At 44.1% G+C, this 18,423-nt stretch overlaps 2 protein-coding genes across 3 annotated transcripts; both read left to right on the top strand.

The window, feature by feature from the left end:
* Positions 1–200: 200 nt before the first annotated feature.
* On the top strand, positions 201–10,275 carry SDF4 (stromal cell derived factor 4). Of its 2 annotated transcripts, XR_005955864.1 has the most exons (8): positions 201–358; positions 1,641–2,013; positions 4,918–5,054; positions 5,419–5,532; positions 7,210–7,368; positions 8,062–8,237; positions 9,152–9,638; positions 9,862–10,275. XR_005955864.1 is itself a non-coding variant. In XM_041476443.1 (7 exons), exons 2-7 carry the CDS (start codon positions 1,706–1,708, stop codon positions 9,326–9,328), a joined length of 1,071 nt encoding a protein of 356 aa, XP_041332377.1. In that variant the 5' UTR covers positions 201–358; positions 1,641–1,705; the 3' UTR covers positions 9,329–10,275. The 2 variants fall into 2 exon arrangements, 1 of the variants encoding a protein (XP_041332377.1); XM_041476443.1 differs by having other exon boundaries at positions 9,152–10,275.
* A 1,394-nt stretch (positions 10,276–11,669) lies between these two features.
* Positions 11,670–17,814, top strand: LOC121358343 (tumor necrosis factor receptor superfamily member 4-like). The gene is made up of 7 exons (XM_041476446.1): positions 11,670–12,008; positions 12,671–12,793; positions 13,907–14,008; positions 14,860–14,926; positions 15,376–15,626; positions 16,209–16,334; positions 17,131–17,814. The coding sequence occupies exons 1-7, from the start codon at positions 11,870–11,872 to the stop codon at positions 17,199–17,201; spliced, it is 879 nt and encodes a 292-aa protein (XP_041332380.1). The 5' UTR covers positions 11,670–11,869; the 3' UTR covers positions 17,202–17,814.
* The last annotated feature ends 609 nt before the right edge of the window (positions 17,815–18,423 follow it).

Genomic DNA, 18,423 nt, shown 5'->3' with positions numbered 1-18,423 from the left:
CCTTTCCAACCCAAACCATTCCATAATTCAATGAAAACAGCCACACACACACACACAGCCAGGAAGTAGGACACCAACACGTTAACCACGGAGATAACGACGGGACCGCCAGGAAAACGCCCCTTTGCCCCTCTCTGCCGGAAATGGCGGCTGCCCTCACCTAAGATGGCCGCCGCGCCTTCCCGCGGCGCGGCGCAGTGACAAAACATCCGCCTCCTCCCCGCCTCCCTCCGCCCTGGCAACGCCGGGCTCCGTGAGGGCCGTGAGGGGCTCTCAGCGGCGGCCGGGCCCGGGCTGAGCCTCCCCGCGGCCGTCACGGCGCTCGGGGCAGTGTCCGCTCCCTGCCGGGCGGCTCCCGGTGAGTGCGGGCGGCTCCTCCCGCAGCCCCGCGGGGATCGTGGAGGGCTCCGAGGGGTTCTGAGGGCCCTGAGTGCTCCGAGGGGTTCTGAGGGCCCCGAGTGCTCCGAGGGGTTTGGGGGGTTTTGAGGGTTCTGAGGGGTTTGGGGGATTTTGAGGGTTCTGAGGGGTTTGGGGGGGTTTGAGGGATTCTGGGGGCTCTGAGGGCTCTGAGGGGATTGGGTTCCTTGGCGCTCTCTCTGGTAGATTTCGGATTATTTTTGTCCCTGGAATGGGGTGGGATGGCCCCTGGGGGTCACTTCCAGGCAGGACACTTGGATTTTGTGGCTCTGTGACAGAATTTGGGATTATTTTTCTCCCTGGAATGGGTCGGGATGGTCCCTGGGGGTCACTTCCAGGGTAGGACACTCGGATTTTGTGGCTCTGTGACAGGATTTGGGATTATTTTTTCCCTGGAATTGGGTGGGATGACCCCTGTGGGTCACTTCCAGAGCAGGACACTCGGATTTTGTGGCTCTGTGACAGGATTTGGGATTATTTTTCTCCCTGGAATTGGGTGGGATGGTCCCTGTGGGTCACTTCCAGAGCAGGACACTCGGATTTTGTGTGACAGCTCCTCCCCGCCGCTGTTCCCTGGGTGTTTCCTCTTTCTCTTGGATCTGCCCCTATTAATTCCATATATTTATTATTTAATAGGCTTTTTTAATGTCTGGCATCAAAAATTCCTCTATTTTTGTGTAGGTTTCTCTAAATTTGTTCTTGTGTGTATATATACAGGCATATATATACACACTTGTATATATATATATACATATGTACTAAAGTATACATATAAACATGTATGTATATGTATGTATATGAATAAGTTATGTACCTATATGTATATAAATAAGTTGTGTACCTATATTTATATGTATATAAATAACTTGTGTACATCTATTTATGTGTATATAAATAAGTTAATAAGCATATATAATGTGCTTATTAACTTATTTATATATTTTATGTATATATAAATAAGTTAATAAATAAGCACATATAATTATATGTAAATAAGTAAGTTATGAATACTTTGTATAGATTATTTTAATTTTTATATGTTCATTAATGACCTCTTGCTTCAAAGTTTAGCTTGTTTTTCCTCTTCTTTTCCTTTTGGATCCTTTAGCCTACAGTGACCTTTTGCTTCCAAGTTGAATTTTTTTTTTTCCTTTTAGATCCTTTAACCCACAGTGACCTTTTGCTTCAGAGTTTAATTGGTTTTTTATCTTTTTTCCTTTTAGCTCCCACAGTGATTTCAACAGCAGATAAATAATAAAAAAGGAAAAAAAAAAAATAAAGGTCCAAAATGATGTCAAGACAAGCTTTCCTGTGCAGCTTGGGCTCTCTGTACCTCTCCCTCCTGCTCATCTTCCTCCTGATGGACGTTTATGCCAGGCCTGCCAACCACTCCGTGCTGAAGGACAGGGCAGGGGAGGGCAGGGAGGAGAACGAGATCCTGCCCCCCGACCACCTGAACGGCGTCAAGATGGAGCTGGACGGGCACCTGAACAAGGAGTTCCACCAGGAGGTGTTCCTGGGCAAGGAGCGCGAGGACTTCGAGGAGGACTCGCAGCCCCGCAGGAACAGGAGGAAGCTCGTGGGCATCTTCTCCAAGTGAGTCCTGGGGGTGCCAGTTGGTCTTTGGCTGGGTCTGCATTGAAGGCGTTGGTTCATTTTGGGCTCAGGTGTTTATTATTTTTGGTCACTGAAACAGTCTCAGTGTCAGTTGGTCTTTGGCTGGGTCTGCATTGAAGGTGTTGGAGGTGCTGGTTCATTTCGGGCTCAGGTGTTTATTATTTTTTGTCACTGAAACAGTCTCAGTGTCAGTTGGTCTTTGGCTGGGTCTGGATTGAAGGTGTTGAGTGATGGTTCATTTTGGGCTCAGGTGTTTATTATTTTTTATCAGTGGAACAGTTTCAGTGTCAGTTGTTGGTTTGGCTGGGTTTGGATTGAAGGTGCTGGTTCATTTTGGGCTCAGGTGTTTATTATTTTCTATCAGTGAAACAGCCTCACAGTGTCAGTTGGTCTTTGGCTGGGTCTGGATTGAAGGTGCTGGTTCATTTTGGGCTCAGGTGTTTATTATTTTTTGTCACTGAAACAGTCTCAGAGCAGTGAGTTCTGTACTTTTCATTAGAAGGCATAAAAAGGCCAGAAGTCTCCTGCTACCAGGCCTTTGAAGACTAGACTATCCAGTTAAGAGCTGACACCTGGATTGTTTCCCCTTCTAACCCAGTGACTGATCCCTGGAAGCTGCAACGTGGATTTTTCTGCCCAGTTACAAAATGCCACCCAAACCCAAGAAGAAGAAACCCAGGACAACACCCTGTGTCCTCCTTCCCAACACACTAAAAATCCCAAACCCTAAATTTCTCCCCTACTCCACTCTCTGTAATCCATTTCACACTTTTGTGGATTCTGGCCTATCTTCAAGTTTAGCAAACTTTCTCCATGAATGAGGGGCAAAGTCAGAGCTGCCCTGGGGGTCACCCAGAGCCATTCCATTCCAGGATAGTTACTGAATGCTAAAAAGATTATAAAATATAAAAGAAAAACATAAAAAAAATAAATATAAAATATAAAGATAAATTATATATAAATAAAAGAAATGAAAATCAATAGAAATAAATGTAAAATAAATAAAAATGACAAATAAAATAATGAAAACTGGTGGCTCTTTCCAGAGTCCTGACACAGCTTGGCCTGAATTGGCCAAAGAGTGAAAACTCCTCCCAGCAGAAGCCAGTGAAACAATCTGCAAACACATTCCAGACAAGCACAACACAGAAAAAGCAAATGACATAAGAATTGTTTTCCTTTTCCCTGAGGCCTCTCAGCTCCCCAGGAGAAAAATCCTGGGTGAAGGGATTTTTTCAGAGGATGTGAATGCCACAAGTGAGAAAAAACAGGAAAAAAAAAAAAAAACCAAACCCAAAAATTGGGAATTTTGGTTGGTTTGAAGTTGGAAATTTTAACAAAATTGAAAATTTGAATTCATGTTTAAAAATCTGGAATTGAAATTGGGGATTTTAATAGTTGCAAATTGGAAATTGGAATGAATGTTTTTTTTTTAAATTGGGGATTTTGATTAATATGTTCAACATTTGGAGTTTTAAATATTTCAAATTTGGGAATTCGAATTAATGCTGTCAAAATCAAGAGTTTTAATTCCTATTTAAAAATTGGGAGTTTTAATACTTCAAAACTGGAAATTTTAGAAAATAGAAAGATAATATTTTCCATTAATGGCTTTTTTAAAAAAGTTAATTAATTTCTTTACTGGGTGGAAAAAGATGAAGTTTTATTTTAAGACATTCAAGCATTTTCTTGAATAAAATTCCCATTTTTTTGGGTTTTGTTTCAGCACTTTCAGACAGCAGGTGGCAGAATTGGCTTTATTTGCATTTTTTAATGAAAACACCTCCAATTAATACCACAAGGGGGATAAACTTTCAAAGTTTTATTGGTGCCAACTTTGCCTTGAATAAATAAAATTCATTAAAGCAATTATTAAAGAAATAATAAATAAATGATAAAAGCATCTCCCTGGTGGAAGCTGTGATCTTGAAACTCCCTAAATCTGCATTTTTTTGGGGTTGTTTGTCTCTTTTTTCACATTTAGTTGACATTTCAAGGCAGATCACATCTTGAATAATTGAAGTTTCAATCAAAACAACTCAGTGATGCCAGCAGATAAAGGCCAGAGTCAAAGTGGTTTTTCTTTGACTTTTGAAAAAAGTGGTTTTGAGGTGCTTTAAATAGAATTGGAAAGGGTAAGAAAATAAAATCTGATTTTGAGTGACATTTTGAATTACAAAGAGTGGGTTGGGGATGCTTTAAATAGAATTGAAAAGGGTAGCAAAATAAAATCTGATTTTTTTTAGTGATATTTGAAATATTTATTTCATGCTCAAAAAAAAACCCCTTCAAAGTGGCAGAAATTTGGATTTATTTTGGGTTTTGAACTGTAATTTTTAAATTAATTTTGAGAATTGATCAGATTGGATTTTCCTGATCATTTTAATCAGGAAAAATGGAATTCTGCAGCTCTGAATCCAAGGAATTCCAGAAAACTCATGGAGAACAAATGGATGTGCAGTGTTGAAATGTGTAAAAAAATAAAAATTCAATTAAATTTGAAAAAAAAGGGCTTGGAAAGAGAAATTGAGAGAGAATTCAAGGTCTGGAAGAAAATTCTTCCAATTCTGAATTTGGAATGACCCAAAATTCCCTCAGGAATGATTAGTGGGAAAAAATTCCCTCAAAAACACCTTTTAATTCCAGGAAAAAATATTATTCACTGAGTAATAACCTAAATCTTGCTAAATTAAATTAAATTAATTAAGTTATTTACTTTAATTCTGAACTAAAGGCTGATCTGCCACTTATTTCTCACAGAGAGTCAAAAATATTCATTTTCCTGTGAATTTTTGCTGAATAAAACAATTTATAAACCAAAAACCAACCAGATCTTTCTGTGCTGAACTCCAAATTGAAATCCTGTTTCTTTTTCCTCCCTAGGGTGGATATAAATAATGATAAAAAAATCAGTGCCAAGGAAATGCAACGTTGGATCATGGAAAAAACAGATGAGCATTTCCAGGAGGCCGTGGAGGAGAACAAAATGCATTTCAGAGCTGTGGATCCTGATGGGGATGGTAAAATCACCATTTTTTCCCTCCAAAAAAATCACTTTTTAAGTCAGTTGTGGGATCTAGAATTTGTTTTTGGGATCAAATTTAGGCTGGGAATCCCAAATTTGGATTTTTGTGGGAAAGGATGTGCTGCAGGCAGCTCTTTGTTTCAGAAAGAATTTTTAAAAAAAAGAATAAATCGAATTTTTGACAAAATTTTATGGCTAAAAAAACCCCAAAAATGAATCAGGTGACAGCTTTTATGTTGTCATTCTTAAAATTCAGCGTGGGGTTGTGATGTTGGACTAAAAAAACTTGAAAATTTGTTGATTTTGAAAGAATTAAATCCAAAATTCATCATTTCAGGTTGAAATGTTCTCAATTCCAGGTCACGTTTCTTGGGATGAATATAAAATTAAATTCTTGGCAAGCAAAGGCTTCAATGAAAAGGAAATTGCAGAGAAAATCAAAAACAACGAGGAATTGAAAATAGATGAAGAAAGTAAGTGCAGAATGGGGTTTTGGGTCTTAAAACCTGGGGGTGAGAATGGAAATGGGAGGGAAATGTTTGGGTTGTTCTGCTCGAGGAGGAGTGAAATAATAAACCAAAAATTCTGCAGTTTTTAGTGTAAAATGTGCTGAGAAAATGAGATTTTTTTTTTTGAGGAATCTTCATGTTTCCCCCCTTAATAATAATAAAAAAACCTGCTTTTTTTCCACATAAAATTTGGTGTGAAAATGACATTTTTTAGAGGAATCTTCCTGTTTTCCCTTAAAGAAATACTTAAATTGATTCTAAAATAAGCCCCAAAAATGAAGTCAAAAGACACAAATCCTTCCTTCATCGTGACCAGAATCTGCCGTGAAAATTGCAATTTTTAGGAGGAATCTCCTCCAAAAAAAAAAAAAAAATTCAGATTTCCTCTAAAATCCCCCCAAAGCTGAAGTCAGAAGACACAAATCCCACATTGTTCCTGCCCAGAATCTGCCATGAAAATTGCCATTTTTAAGGGAAATCTGCCAGGAAAATTGTAACTTTTAATGGCATTCCCCCTGAAATAAACTTGAATTTATTCAAAACTCCCCCAAAAAAATTGAAGTCAAAGGACACAAACCCCACATTGTTCCTGACCGCAATCTGCCATGAAAATTGGATTTTTTAAGAGGAATTTTCCTTTTTTTTTCCCCTTCAAACAACATTTCAGTTTCCTGTAAAATCCCCCCTGCACCTTTCCCTTTCCCCGCAGGGATGAGTCATTTCCAAATTGCTTCGGTGACATTTTCCAGTGCTGAAAAAACGCCTGAAATGCAGAAAAAAGGAGCTGAGAATGTGCAGGGAAATCACCTGGGGCTGATTCCAGGAACCCCAGAGCTGCTGAGTCAGCACCTCGAGTCTGCACCTGAGCCCCAAAATCTTCTGTAGGAAAATCAAATTATTCATCCTCCACTTCCTCAGGGGTTTTTTCTTCTCCTCCAAGCACTGTAAAAGTGATTTTTGGGTTTTTTTACTGTGACAATTGAAATCCTAAAAGTGGATTGGGACAACTGAAATCCTAAAAAATGGATTAGGGCAACTGAAATCTGAAAAAATTGGTTGTTCCAATGGAAAGTTTAAAATGCGATTGTGCCAAATCCTGCAAACGGATGGGGGCAGTTCCAGCCTTTGGGATGAGCTGCAATCCCAAATGTGTGAGTGCAGGGTTTGGGATGAGCTGCAATCCCAAATGTGTGGGCTCAGCCTTTGGGATGAGCTGCAATCCCAAATGTGTGAGTGCAGGGTTTGGGATGAGCTGCAATCCCAAATGTGTGAGTGCAGGGTTTGGGATAAACTGCAATCCCAGCCCTGCAGGTGCGGCTTTTGGGATGAACTGCAATCCCAAAGCCAGGCAGTTGCAGGGTTTGGGATGAGCTGCAGTCCCAGCCCTGCGGGTGCAGCCTTTGGGATGCAGTCCCAGCCCTGCGGGTGCAGCCTTTGGGATGCAGTCCCAGCCCTGCGGGTGCAGCCTTTGGGATGCAGCCCCAGCCCTGCAGTTGCAGCCTTTGGGATGCAGCCCCAGCCCTGCGGGTGCAGCCTTTGGGATGCAGCCCCAGCCCTGCGGGTGCAGCCTTTGGGATGCAGTCCCAGCCCTGCAGTTGCAGCCTTTGGGATGCAGTCCCAGCCCTGCGGGTGCCGTTGCAGCGCAGGAAGTGCTGGACAACCTGAAGGATCGCTGGTACCAGGCGGACAATCCCCCCCCGGACCTGCTGCTGAGCGAGCAGGAGTTCCTGTCCTTCCTGCACCCCGAGCACAGCCGCGGCATGCTGCACTTCATGGTGCAGGAGATCGTCCGCGATCTAGGTAAGCTGGGATTCCCGGGAATTCTGTCCATGGATTCCCATTTTTATGTGGATTTTGGGAGGGAGCAGTCTGGTGGAGTTCCATGGATTCCATTTTTATGTGGGTATTTGGGGTGTGCTGCACTTCATGGTGCAGGAGATCATCCGCCATCTAGGTAAGCTGGGATTCCTGGGAATTCTGTCCATGGATTCCCATTTTTATGTGGATATTTGGGGTGTGCTGCACTTCATGGTGCAGGAGATCGTCCACCATCTAGGTAAGCTGGGATTTCCCAGGAATTTTCTCCATGGATTCTGGATTCCGTGGATTTTGGGAGGGTTCTACATGGAATAGTCAAGTGGAGTTCCATGGATGCCCACTGTATCCATGGATTCCCATTTTTATGTGGATATTTGGGGTGTGCTGCACTTCATGGTGCAGGAGATCGTCCATGATCTAGGTAAGCCGTGATTTCCTGGGAATTGTATCCATGGATTCCTGGTTTTTATGTGGATTTCGGGAGGGTTTTGCATGGAATAGTCTGGTGGAGTCCCATGCATTCCCATTTTTATGTGGGTATTGGGATGGGTTTGGTTTTTTCACAGATCAGTAAGAAATTCCCGTTTTTATGGGACTTAAATGAATACATGATAAATTTTTGTGTTTTTTTAAGGGGAATGAAGTGAACCTGTTATAACCTGTGTGTTTTCCCAGATCAGGACGGGGATAAGAAGCTGACCCTGTCAGAGTTCATCTCCCTGCCCGTGGGCACGGTGGAGAACCAGCAGGCTCAGGACATCGACGACGACTGGGTGAGGGACAGGAGGAAGGAGTTCCAGGAGGTCATCGACGCCAACCACGACGGCATCGTCACCATGGAGGAGCTGGAGGTGAATCCTCGTCCTTTTCCAGCCAGTTATTCCAAAACACGGCTTTGAAAACATCACAAATTCACTTACAGATCATTTTTTTAATTTAAAAAATGTTTATTTTGATTTGATTTTAATTTTGTGTTAATTGGGTTTTAATTTCGTGTTAATTTCATGTTATTTTTATTTTAAAATAGTCTGTGGCAACAGCCAAGAAAGCAGGAAAAATGAGTGAATTTAGGTCCTGAAAATTGATAATCCTTCATTTTTAACTGGAATTTGATCCCGAGTTTAATTTGCAGCCCAAATTCCACAAATGCTCCTTGGAATGAGCCGAAAAAATCCTGGATTTCTGTGGGAGCGGCCAAAGAAGCAGGAAAAAGGAGAGAATTTCTGTTCTGAAAATGAATTTTTAATTGGAGTTTGATCCTGAGTTTAATCTGCAGCCCGAATTCCAGAAATATTTCTTGGAATGAGCTGAAAAAAAATGGGGATTTCTGTGGGAACAGCCAAAGCAGGAAATACAAGAAAATTTAGGTCCTGCAAATAAATTTTTAACTGGAATTCAATCCTGACTTTAATTTGCAGCCCAAATTCCAGAAATATTCCTCGGAATGAGCAAAAATTCCAGATTTCTTTGGGAGCAGCCTAGAAACCAGGAAAAACAATAGAATTTACGTTCTGCAAATTGATAATCGTTGATTTTTAACTGGAATTTGATCCTGAGTTTAATTCACAGCCCAAATTCCACAAATATTTCACAGAATGACCAAAAAAATCCCCGATTTCTTTGGGAGCAGCCTAAAAACCAGGAAAAAAACCACCATGAAACCCTTCTTAAAGACCTTCACCCCACTTGGGGCTGGGGTGGGAGGTGGGATTTTTGGGAGCACAGCCAGGGCTGGTCTCAGGTGCTTTTTCCATGTTTTTTCCAGGAATACATGGATCCCATGAACGAGCACAACGCGCTGAACGAGGCGCGGCAGATGATCGCCGTGGCCGACGAGAACCAGAACCACCACCTGGAGCTGGAGGAGATCCTCAAGTACAGCGAGTACTTCACCGGCAGCAAACTCATGGACTACGCCCGCAACGTCCACGAGGAATTCTGAGCTTCCTCCCCCTTTTCCAGAACTTTCTGTTCTCCTCCCAACCCCCCCCCCAAAAAAAAAAAATCCCAGGGAAGAAGGATTCAGCCGAGCGGCGGGAATCGGTCGTCGCGGATTCTCGATTTTCCATCCGTCCCTGCGGGCTCCTTGGAGGGGTTTTTCCTGCTGGAAAAAAATGGTGGGAATTCCTGGATTCAGGTAGTTTTCCTCCTTGGTTTGGGGGGGTTGAAGCCAGCTGGAATTCTGGGTGGGGAGGATCCTGGAATATTCCCTGGTTTCCTTCAGCTGTTGATCCAGGGGATCCCAAATAAAGGTTGGATTTTGGGAAGGGAACGGTGATTCCAAGGAATGTTTGTCCTCCACACCCAATTCCATTGGGGAAATTCCTTAAATTTATTCCCTTGTTGCCCTCACAGCTGTTGATCCAGGGGATCTCAAATAAAGGTTGGATTTTGGGAATTTTGGTGGTTCCAAGGAATGTTTGATCTCCTGGGAATTGCCCTCACAGCTGTTGATCCAGGGGATCCCAAATAAAGGTTGGATTTTGGGAAGGGAACGGTGATTCCAAGGAATGTTTGTCCTCCACACCCAATTCCATTGGGGACGCTCCTTAAATATTTGTTTCCCTCAGCTGCTGATCCAGGGAATCCCAAATGAAGGTTGGATTTTGGGAATTTTGGTAGTTCCAAAGAATGTTTGTCCTCCTGGGAATATCCACACTCAATTCCAGTGTTTTTCTCAACTTCCTGAAGAGTTGTTGGGAATTTAATGGAATTTTTTCAGGGAGCTGTGGGAAAGAATTTATTTGAAATGTTACAGAAAAACTTTTTGGAATTAAATTTTTAAAAAACCAAATAACATTAATTAAGATTAAATTAATATAAAATGACATTGTTTTGTTGACATCTGCACTGGGAATGGGAGATCATGGTTTTAAAAATATCAGATTTCGGTCAAAAAACAAAAAATTGGGAAGTTTTTTTGGGAATTTTAAGCTATTGGACAGAGCAGTGGGAATTCCCATGGAGTTTGATGGCTGCTTAATTAATATTCACTGCTAAAATTAATGAGCTCTGTGTTAATTAATGCTGTTAATGAGCTGCTGATGATGATTTGGGGGAAATTCCAGGCTTTGGATGAGCTCTTTCCCAAATAAAATTGATTTTTCCCTCTGCTTACATCTTTCCTGGGAAAAACCCCTCTTTGGGAAAGAATTCCTGAAAATCTGAGATGTTTTATTTGATTAAATTTATTCTTAATATAATGTAAATACAGGAACTGCTGTCCCTCTTTCCCTTTTCCTGCTCTTTATTTGATGTTTTTATTAAATTCCTTGGATAAAAGGTTTTATATCCATTTTTTTTTCTTTGTTTTCCATTAAATATTTCTCTCCATGCTTTGGAAATTCTGCTGCTTTTAAGGTTTGTCGGGGCTGGAGGGGATAAGAGGAATAAATTCCATGGATAATCTCCGATAAAATGAGTTTAAACACAAAAATTCCAGTAAAATCAGCTGATAATTGTAATTTATCTATGAAGAGATTTTGCCAACACCATCCCAGTTTAATTTTGGGACAACACGAGCATTCAATCTCTGATTCCCAGTATTTTCTGGAGTCGGTGAAGGTAAAGCTGCAATTCCAGGCAGATGGAGCACCTAAAATTGAGAGCCTGGATTCCATTCTAATAGGCTGAAAAATGAAATTCCTTAATTACCACTATTTTGTGGATGCCACGGAGCTCTCCTAGAACTTAACTGAGCTCCTGGCTCCAACTCCAGCAGTCTGGAAAACGGAATTCCCGAATTCCCGCTATTTCCCCGCCTCAGCCAGGACATTCCCACAGCGCTCCTCCATACCTGCTTTTCCAGCCATTCCCACCGGGATTTCCCTCGCTTGAGGGCTCCTTTTACCCCTTAAACCCTTCTCAAGCTCAGCATTTCCTTTTCCTGCCGAAAAACCCCAAACCGGGAGCGGGAAGGGGCGTGGAGAAAAGCGGGAATTTCCCGCAAATGTCCCCGCCCGGAGTCGTTCCCGCTCTCGGGGCCCTCACAGCGCCCTGAGGGGAACGGCTCCATGAGGGGAAAGGAGCCGTGAGGGGAAAGGTGCCGTGAGGGGAAAGGCTCCGTGAGGGGAACGGCTCCGTGAGGGGAAAGGCGCCGTGAGGGGAACGGCTCCGTGAGGGGAAAGGAGCCGTGAGGGGAAAGGAGCCGTGAGGGGAACGGCTCCGTGAGGGGAACGGCTCCATGAGAGGAACGGCTCCATGAGAGGAACGGCGCCGTGAGGGGAAAGGCGCCGTGAGGGGAAAGTGCCGTGAGGGGAACGGCACCGTGAGGAGAACGGCTCCGTGAGGGGAAAGGCACCGTGAGGAGAGCGGCTCCGTGAGGGAAAAGGTGCCGTGAGGGAAGAAGCGCCGTGAGGGGAAAGGCGCCGTGAGGGGAACGGCTCCGTGAGGGAAAAGGTGCCCTGAGGGAGAAGGCGCCGTGAGGGGAAAGGCACTGTGAGGGGACGGACGGTGCCCTGAGGGAGCGGCTCCCTGAGGGGGAATGGCGCTTCCAAGGATTCCCTGGAATTTTCCCGCTCTGTGCTGGCTCCTGGCCGTGCCCATTCCCGGTTCCCTGGGCTTGGAATGCCAGGAGCACCAATACAGTTTCCGTGACAAATGCTGCAGCGACTGCGCCCCCGGTGAGTGCCCGCCGCCGGGGCTGGGGTGGGAGAACCGGGCTTTAGGGGTATATCGAATTTTTTCTTAGTGTAATACCTATTTTTAGTGTAATACTTTCTAGACTGATAAAAATAAGTTTTAGACCCAAAAAAATGGAAAAATCTTCCTTTTTGAGAGTGGTTTTTAACTTTTTTTGGATGTTTTTTTGCTTCCTAAATGGCTCAGTCCAGGGGCATTTCCTAAACGTTTTTACCTTACTCTGGAAGGGATATTTGGGATCCACTGGGACAAAAATTTGGGGCATTTTCTCCAATTTCAGCCCTCCCCAGCCCTTTTCAGCAGCTCCGTTAAATGTTGATTTTTCCTCCTGGCCAAACTTCCAGGGATTTTTCTTAACAAAAAAAATTCTGGGCACCATTTGATCCCAAAGGGAGAAATTTAGGATTTTTCCCCTCACGATCCCAGCCAGTCCCAATTTATTCCCAAGGTTAAAAATTAGGATTTTTTCCCCTCAGGACCCCACTGAATCCCAATTTTTGAGGAGTTTTTTAGGGGAGAGGATGTGGAGTCAGGCAACACTGTGCGCTCCCCAGGCCAGTGACAGACTTTGTTCCCAAAGGTTGAAATTTAGGATTTTTACCCTCAGGATCCTACTGAATGTCGATTTTTGGGGTGTTTTTAGGGGAGAGGATGCGGAGCCGCTGCACAGCCTCGGCTGACACCGTGTGCTCGCCGTGCCAGGATGGATATTTCAGCGACAGGCACCACCACGGCTTCTGCCACAGCTGCACCATCTGCAACACCCGTGAGTGCTGGGATTTAGGGGAAAAAAATCTCATTTTAGGGGGAAAAAATTCCCTTTTTTTGGGAAAAAAAATCCCATTTTTGAGGGGAAAAAAAAGCCTTTTTGCAGAAAAGAAAATTCCCAGGTTTGGGGCGTTGTGGGGGTAGGGGGAAAAAATCCCTTTTTGGGGATAGAATCCCTTTTGAAGGGAAAAATACCATTTTGATGAAAATAAAATCCCTTTTTGGAGGGGAAAATCACTTTTTTGGGGGAAAAAACCCTTTCCTGGGGCATTTTTGAGGGAAAAATCTCTCTCTATGCGGAGCCGCTGCACAGCCTCGGCTGACACCGTGTGCTCGCCGTGCCAGGATGGATATTTCAGCGACAGGCACCACCACGGCTTCTGCCACAGCTGCACCATCTGCAACACCCGTGAGTGCTGGGATTTGGGGGGAAAAAAATCTCGTTTTAGGGGGAAAAAATTCCCTTTTTTGGGGAAAAAAAAATCCTATTTTTGAGGGGAAAAAAAAAAGCCTTTTTGCAGAAAAAAAATTCCCAGGTTTGGGGCGTTGTGGGGGTAGGGGGAGAAAATCCCTTTTTGGGGATAGAATCCCTTTTGAAGGGAAAAATCCCATTTTGATGAAAATAAAATCCCTTTTTGGAGGGGAAAATCACTTTTTGGGGGAAAAAACCCTTTCCTGGGGCATTTTTGAGGGAAAAATCTCTCTCTGGGGGGCAAAAATCCCTTTTGAGGGGAGCAATCCCTTTTTGGGGGGAAAAGTCCCATTTTGGGATAAAAACTCCCTTATTTGAGGGGAAAAAAAATCCTTATTTTGGGGGGGAAAATCCCATTTTAGAGAAAAATCCCTTTTTGAGGGAATTTAGGAGGGAATAAAATCTCATTTTGGGTCTTTTTCTGGCTGCTCCCACCTCAGTTGTGAGGCCCTACCTGAAAATCACTGTCCTCAAACAAAATCATTGAACGATTCAGCTGTTAAATTAATTATTGATTACGAATCGTGAATTAATTGTTAAATTGCCGAATTCTGCAGCTCCTACACACAAAAACCCAAACCCCCGAGGAGTTAATTGTTGCTGTTAATGAAGGAATTAATGAATTTCTGCCCTGGCCAGGGAAGGGCAGCGTGGAGGTGAAGCCGTGCGAGAAAACCTCGGACAGGGTCTGCGCGTGCCAGGCGGGATTCCAGCCGGCCGGGGGGGCTCCTGTGGGAAGGGGTGAGTTGGGGTCTGGAATTCCCTTGGGAAGGGGGGAATGGGGTCTGGAATTCCCTTGGGAAGGGGTGAGTTGGGGTCTGGAATTCCCTGGGAAGGGGGGAATGGGGTCTGGAATTCCCTTGGGAAGGGGGGAATGGGGTCTGGAATTCCCTTGGGAAGGGGTGAGTTGGGGTCTGGAATTCCCTTGGGAAGGGGTGAGTTGGGGTCTGGAATTCCCTTGGGAAGGGGTGAGTTGGGGTCTGGAATTCCCTTGGGAAGGGGTGAGTTGGGGTCTGGAATTCCCTTGGAAAGGGGTGAATGGGGTCTGGAATTCCCTTGGGAAGGGGTGAGTTGAGGTCTGGAATTCCCTTGGGAAGGGGTGAATGGGGTCTGGAATTCCCTTGGGAAGGGGTGAGTTGGGATTGGGAATTCCCTTGGGAAGGGGGGAATGGGGTCTGGAATTCCCTTGGGAAGTAAGTGTTGGGATTTAGAATTCCCTTTGGAATAGTTGGGATTTGAGCCAGCCAGAATTCCCTTGGGAAGGGGTGAGTTGGGATTGGGAATTCCTTTGGGAAGCAGTGAGTTCAGGCATGTACCAGCTGGAATTCCCTTTGGAATTCTGAGATGTGCCAGCCTTCCCAAAGTCCTGCCTCCCATGTGGCAATTCCTGGCTGGAATTGTGGGATCCTCCCAGATAATATCCAGAATTAATAATCCTGGATAATCCAGAATTACCCAGTGCATAAATCTGGGCATTCTGCCACTTTCCTGGATAATTTCCATAATTGATAATCCCTGATAATTTCCATAATTACCCAGTGGATAAATCTGGGAATTCTGCCACTTCCCTGGATAATCCCTTTTCTCCCCAGAGTGCTCCCGATGTCCTGAAGGGACTTTCTCCAGAGGAGGGAACAAGAACTGCCAGCCTTGGACCAAGTACGAATCCTTTTTTGGGGAAAAAGATCCTTTTTTTGGGGGGAAAAAAATTCTTTTTGGGTGCAAAATGCTCAGAGCAGCTCTGGCAGGTTCATTTTTCCAAGCAAAGCCCAAATCCAGGGAAATAAATTGGAATAAGCCTGGATTTAACTGCCATGAATCCTGTCCTTTGGGATTTTTAGGATCCTGAAGGGATTTTTAGGATTTTCCACCTTTTTTTAAAACCTCTCAGATGTTTTTTTGGAAACAAAAAATTCCTGTGCCTGAATCAGCTGGGGAAAAAATCCCACATCGTTTTTTGCCAGCAATAACTTTGGGATAACACAGCATTCCTGTGGGATGTAGGGATAAAGTCCTAAATTTGTAGGGATAAAACACAGATTGGGATTGTGTGGATGGGATTTAGGAATGATTCCATGTTGGCAAACCCTCTGGAATTTCTTTTCCAGCTGCAGCAGTTTTGGGAAGAGCACGCTCCAGGCTGGCACGGGCACAGAGGATGCCCAGTGCAGCAGCAGCCCTGGCCCACATCCCTCTCCCACGGAATTCCCGGAAAACAGGGACCCCTTTCCCACGGAATTCCCAGAAAACAGGAGCCCCTTTCCCACGGAATTCCCTGAGAACAGCTCCAGAGCGTCCAGCCCCAGGGAGATCCCCGTGGTTTGTCGGGATCCCGGCGTTCCCGCGGAGCCTGGATGGGGTAAGGACGGGCAGGGAGTTCAGCTGGAGCTGCTTTCCTGGGAAGGGAATTCCCATTTTCTCAGAAGTTTTTTCTGTATTTCACAGAACATTCCAGGATCCCACATTTCCAGCTGGAATTGCTTTCCTGGGAAGGGAATTCCCATTTTCTCAGAAGTTTTTTCTGTATTTCACAGAACATTCCAGGATCCCACATTTCCAGCTGGAATTGCTTTCCTGGGAAGGGAATTCCCATTTTCTCAGAAGTTTTTTCTGTATTTCACAGAACATTCCAGGATCCCACATTTCCAGCTGGAATTGCTTTCCTGGGAAGGGAATTCCCATTTTCTCAGAAGTTTTTTCTGTATTTCACAGAACATTCCAGGATCCCACATTTCCAGCTGGAATTGCTTTCCTGGGAAGGGAATTCCCACTTCCTCTGAATTCTTTCCTGTGTTTTCACACAGCATTCCAGGATCCCACACTTCCCTGGCAGCTGGACCTCTCCATTCCCAGAGTTCTGGATTCTCCCTCTGGAATCTGGGAACTCCATCCAGAACCAGGAATCTTTGTTTTTTAGGGAATTTTTCCATTCTAATTCCAGGCTCTTTATCCCTGCTCCTCCTGTGCCTGATCCTGCTGATGGTGAGTGGAATTTCCATCCTGCTCCTGATCATCCAAGCAGCCCAGAAAAAAAACAGGAATGGGCCTGGGAGGAGCACCCAGCACAGTGAGTTCCCTTTTTTATGGGGTAAAAAATCCAGGGAAAAAATAATCCAGTGAGTTCCCTTTTTTATGGGATTAAAAAAACAGGACAAACCTTCATCAGGGCCCCCTGTTAGAAATTTGAGAATTAATAGAAGAATTATTAATTAGGAAATGCAGGGAATTCCAGAGGTTAGGATTAGGAGCTGATTAGGAGCTCAGTATCCCAAATTTTCATTCCTTCTCCCTGATTTTCCCTTCAGCCCAGAATTCCCTGGTTTTAGGCCAGGAATTCTCTTCCTGGCAGGATCCAGAAGCAAATTCCAAGAGTAAAATGGGATTTTTTTTTGCCTTCATGGAAATTGAAATGTCCTGAATTCTCCTGCAAACTTGGGAAAGGTCCAGCTGGGAAGAGCTGAGCTCTAAAATCGGGATTAAGTAGCAAAACTGAGCCTAGAACCAGGATCAAGTGGCAGAACTGAGCTCTGGGATCAGGATCAAGTGGCAGAACAGCCTAGAACCAGGATCAAGTGGCCGCTGCCTCCCGTTCCATGGCCGGGCCCTGCGTTTGGCATTCCTGGATTGCTGCCAGGCCAAGGAGTGACCCCAAATCCCACCAGAACAGAGAGATTCCTGCTCCCCCAGGCACTGACTCCTGGAACATTCCCTGTTTTCCTGGACCATTGCCTTTTTTTCCTGGACCATTCCCTGTTTTCCTGGACCACTCCCTGTTTTCCTAGAACCATTCCCTGTTTTCCTGGACCATTCCCTGTTTTCCTGGACCATTCCCTGTGTTCCTAGAGCCATTCCCTGTTTTCCAGAGGAGAGGAGCTGCCGGATCCCCATCCAGGAGGAGCAGATCGATTCCAATTCCAGCCTCATCAAAAACTGACCCCACCTTGGGCTGCTCCCGTGGAGCTGAGGGAGCACTGGGACTAATTAGGGCTGGCTTTGCTTAATTAGCACTTAATTAGAGGCTCTTTGGAATTTGGGAGAATTCCTGAGGGAATTTTGTGTGGATTTTTTTCCTTTGGGCAAATCCTTGAGCTCTAAAACCAGGATCAAGTGGCAGAGCTGAGCTCTAAAACCAGGATTAAGTCGAACTCAATCCGCACTTCATTAAATCAATTTTCCTTCTCTAATTGCTTTTCCACAAATTCGGAAAGGAAATTTTTTGGGAGCAAATCCCAAACTCTGGAATGTGTGGGAGGAGCCCGAGGTGTCCTTTTGCTGAATTTGAAATATTTCCGTGGAAATTCCAGAAAAAAAATTGATTTTTTTGTCATCCTGGAGTGATTTTCCCTCCAAATATCAGCAGAAAACTCCTAAAAAAAAATGGGAATTTTAAACCCATATCCCAAAAAATCCAGCAGGGAATGGATGCAGGGATCCAAGAGGTCTTGAAATCCCTGGATTTGGGATTTTTTATATGTTATACATATCCAAAGGGGTTTATACAGTGTATAGGAACGTTTGTATTGTGTACAAAGGGGGTTTGGGGGAATAAACTCGGAAAAACAGATCCTGGTGTGTGTTTGGGAAAAATGGGAAAATCCCAGGGAGACAGGACAGCCTGGGAACGGGGGAGGGGTTGAGGGAAGGGCTGGGATGGAAATCCACCGGGAAAACGGCAAATGAGCACATTCCCGAGGGGAAAATCCCATTTTCATTGGAAAAATGATAAATAATCACATTCCTGAGGGAAACACCCCATTTTCCCAGGATAATTAACCCTTCAGCTTCCACATAAACCCCACATTTCTCCAATTTTGGATAAAACCTGAACCAAACCTACCAACATTTCAACTCCCTTAAAAAAAAACCCAAATAAATTCAATTTTCCCTTCTTTCCAAACCCTCCCATGCACAAATTGAACATTTCCCTTAATTCCTAATTAATTTTTAATTAAGCAGCAGCAATAATTGGATCAGAAATGATTTCAGCTTCACTTCCTGCTTGGTGGTTTTGCCTCTTTTGGGTCTCCCCGGTGACGATTTTCCGTCGCCGTTATCTCCAGATTTTTTTTTTTCTCCTGAATTTGATTTTGACTCAATTTTGCCACCAGAGATGGAAAAAAAACTTCAAAAAAATTTGGGGTTTTTCTTTTGGGTCT

Source organism: Pyrgilauda ruficollis, unplaced genomic scaffold (assembly GCF_017590135.1).
Source record: "Pyrgilauda ruficollis isolate IOZ18807 unplaced genomic scaffold, ASM1759013v1 scaffold382, whole genome shotgun sequence".
Taxonomy (NCBI): domain Eukaryota; kingdom Metazoa; phylum Chordata; class Aves; order Passeriformes; family Passeridae; genus Pyrgilauda; species Pyrgilauda ruficollis.
This window is presented reverse-complemented; position numbering and strand designations above follow the sequence as displayed.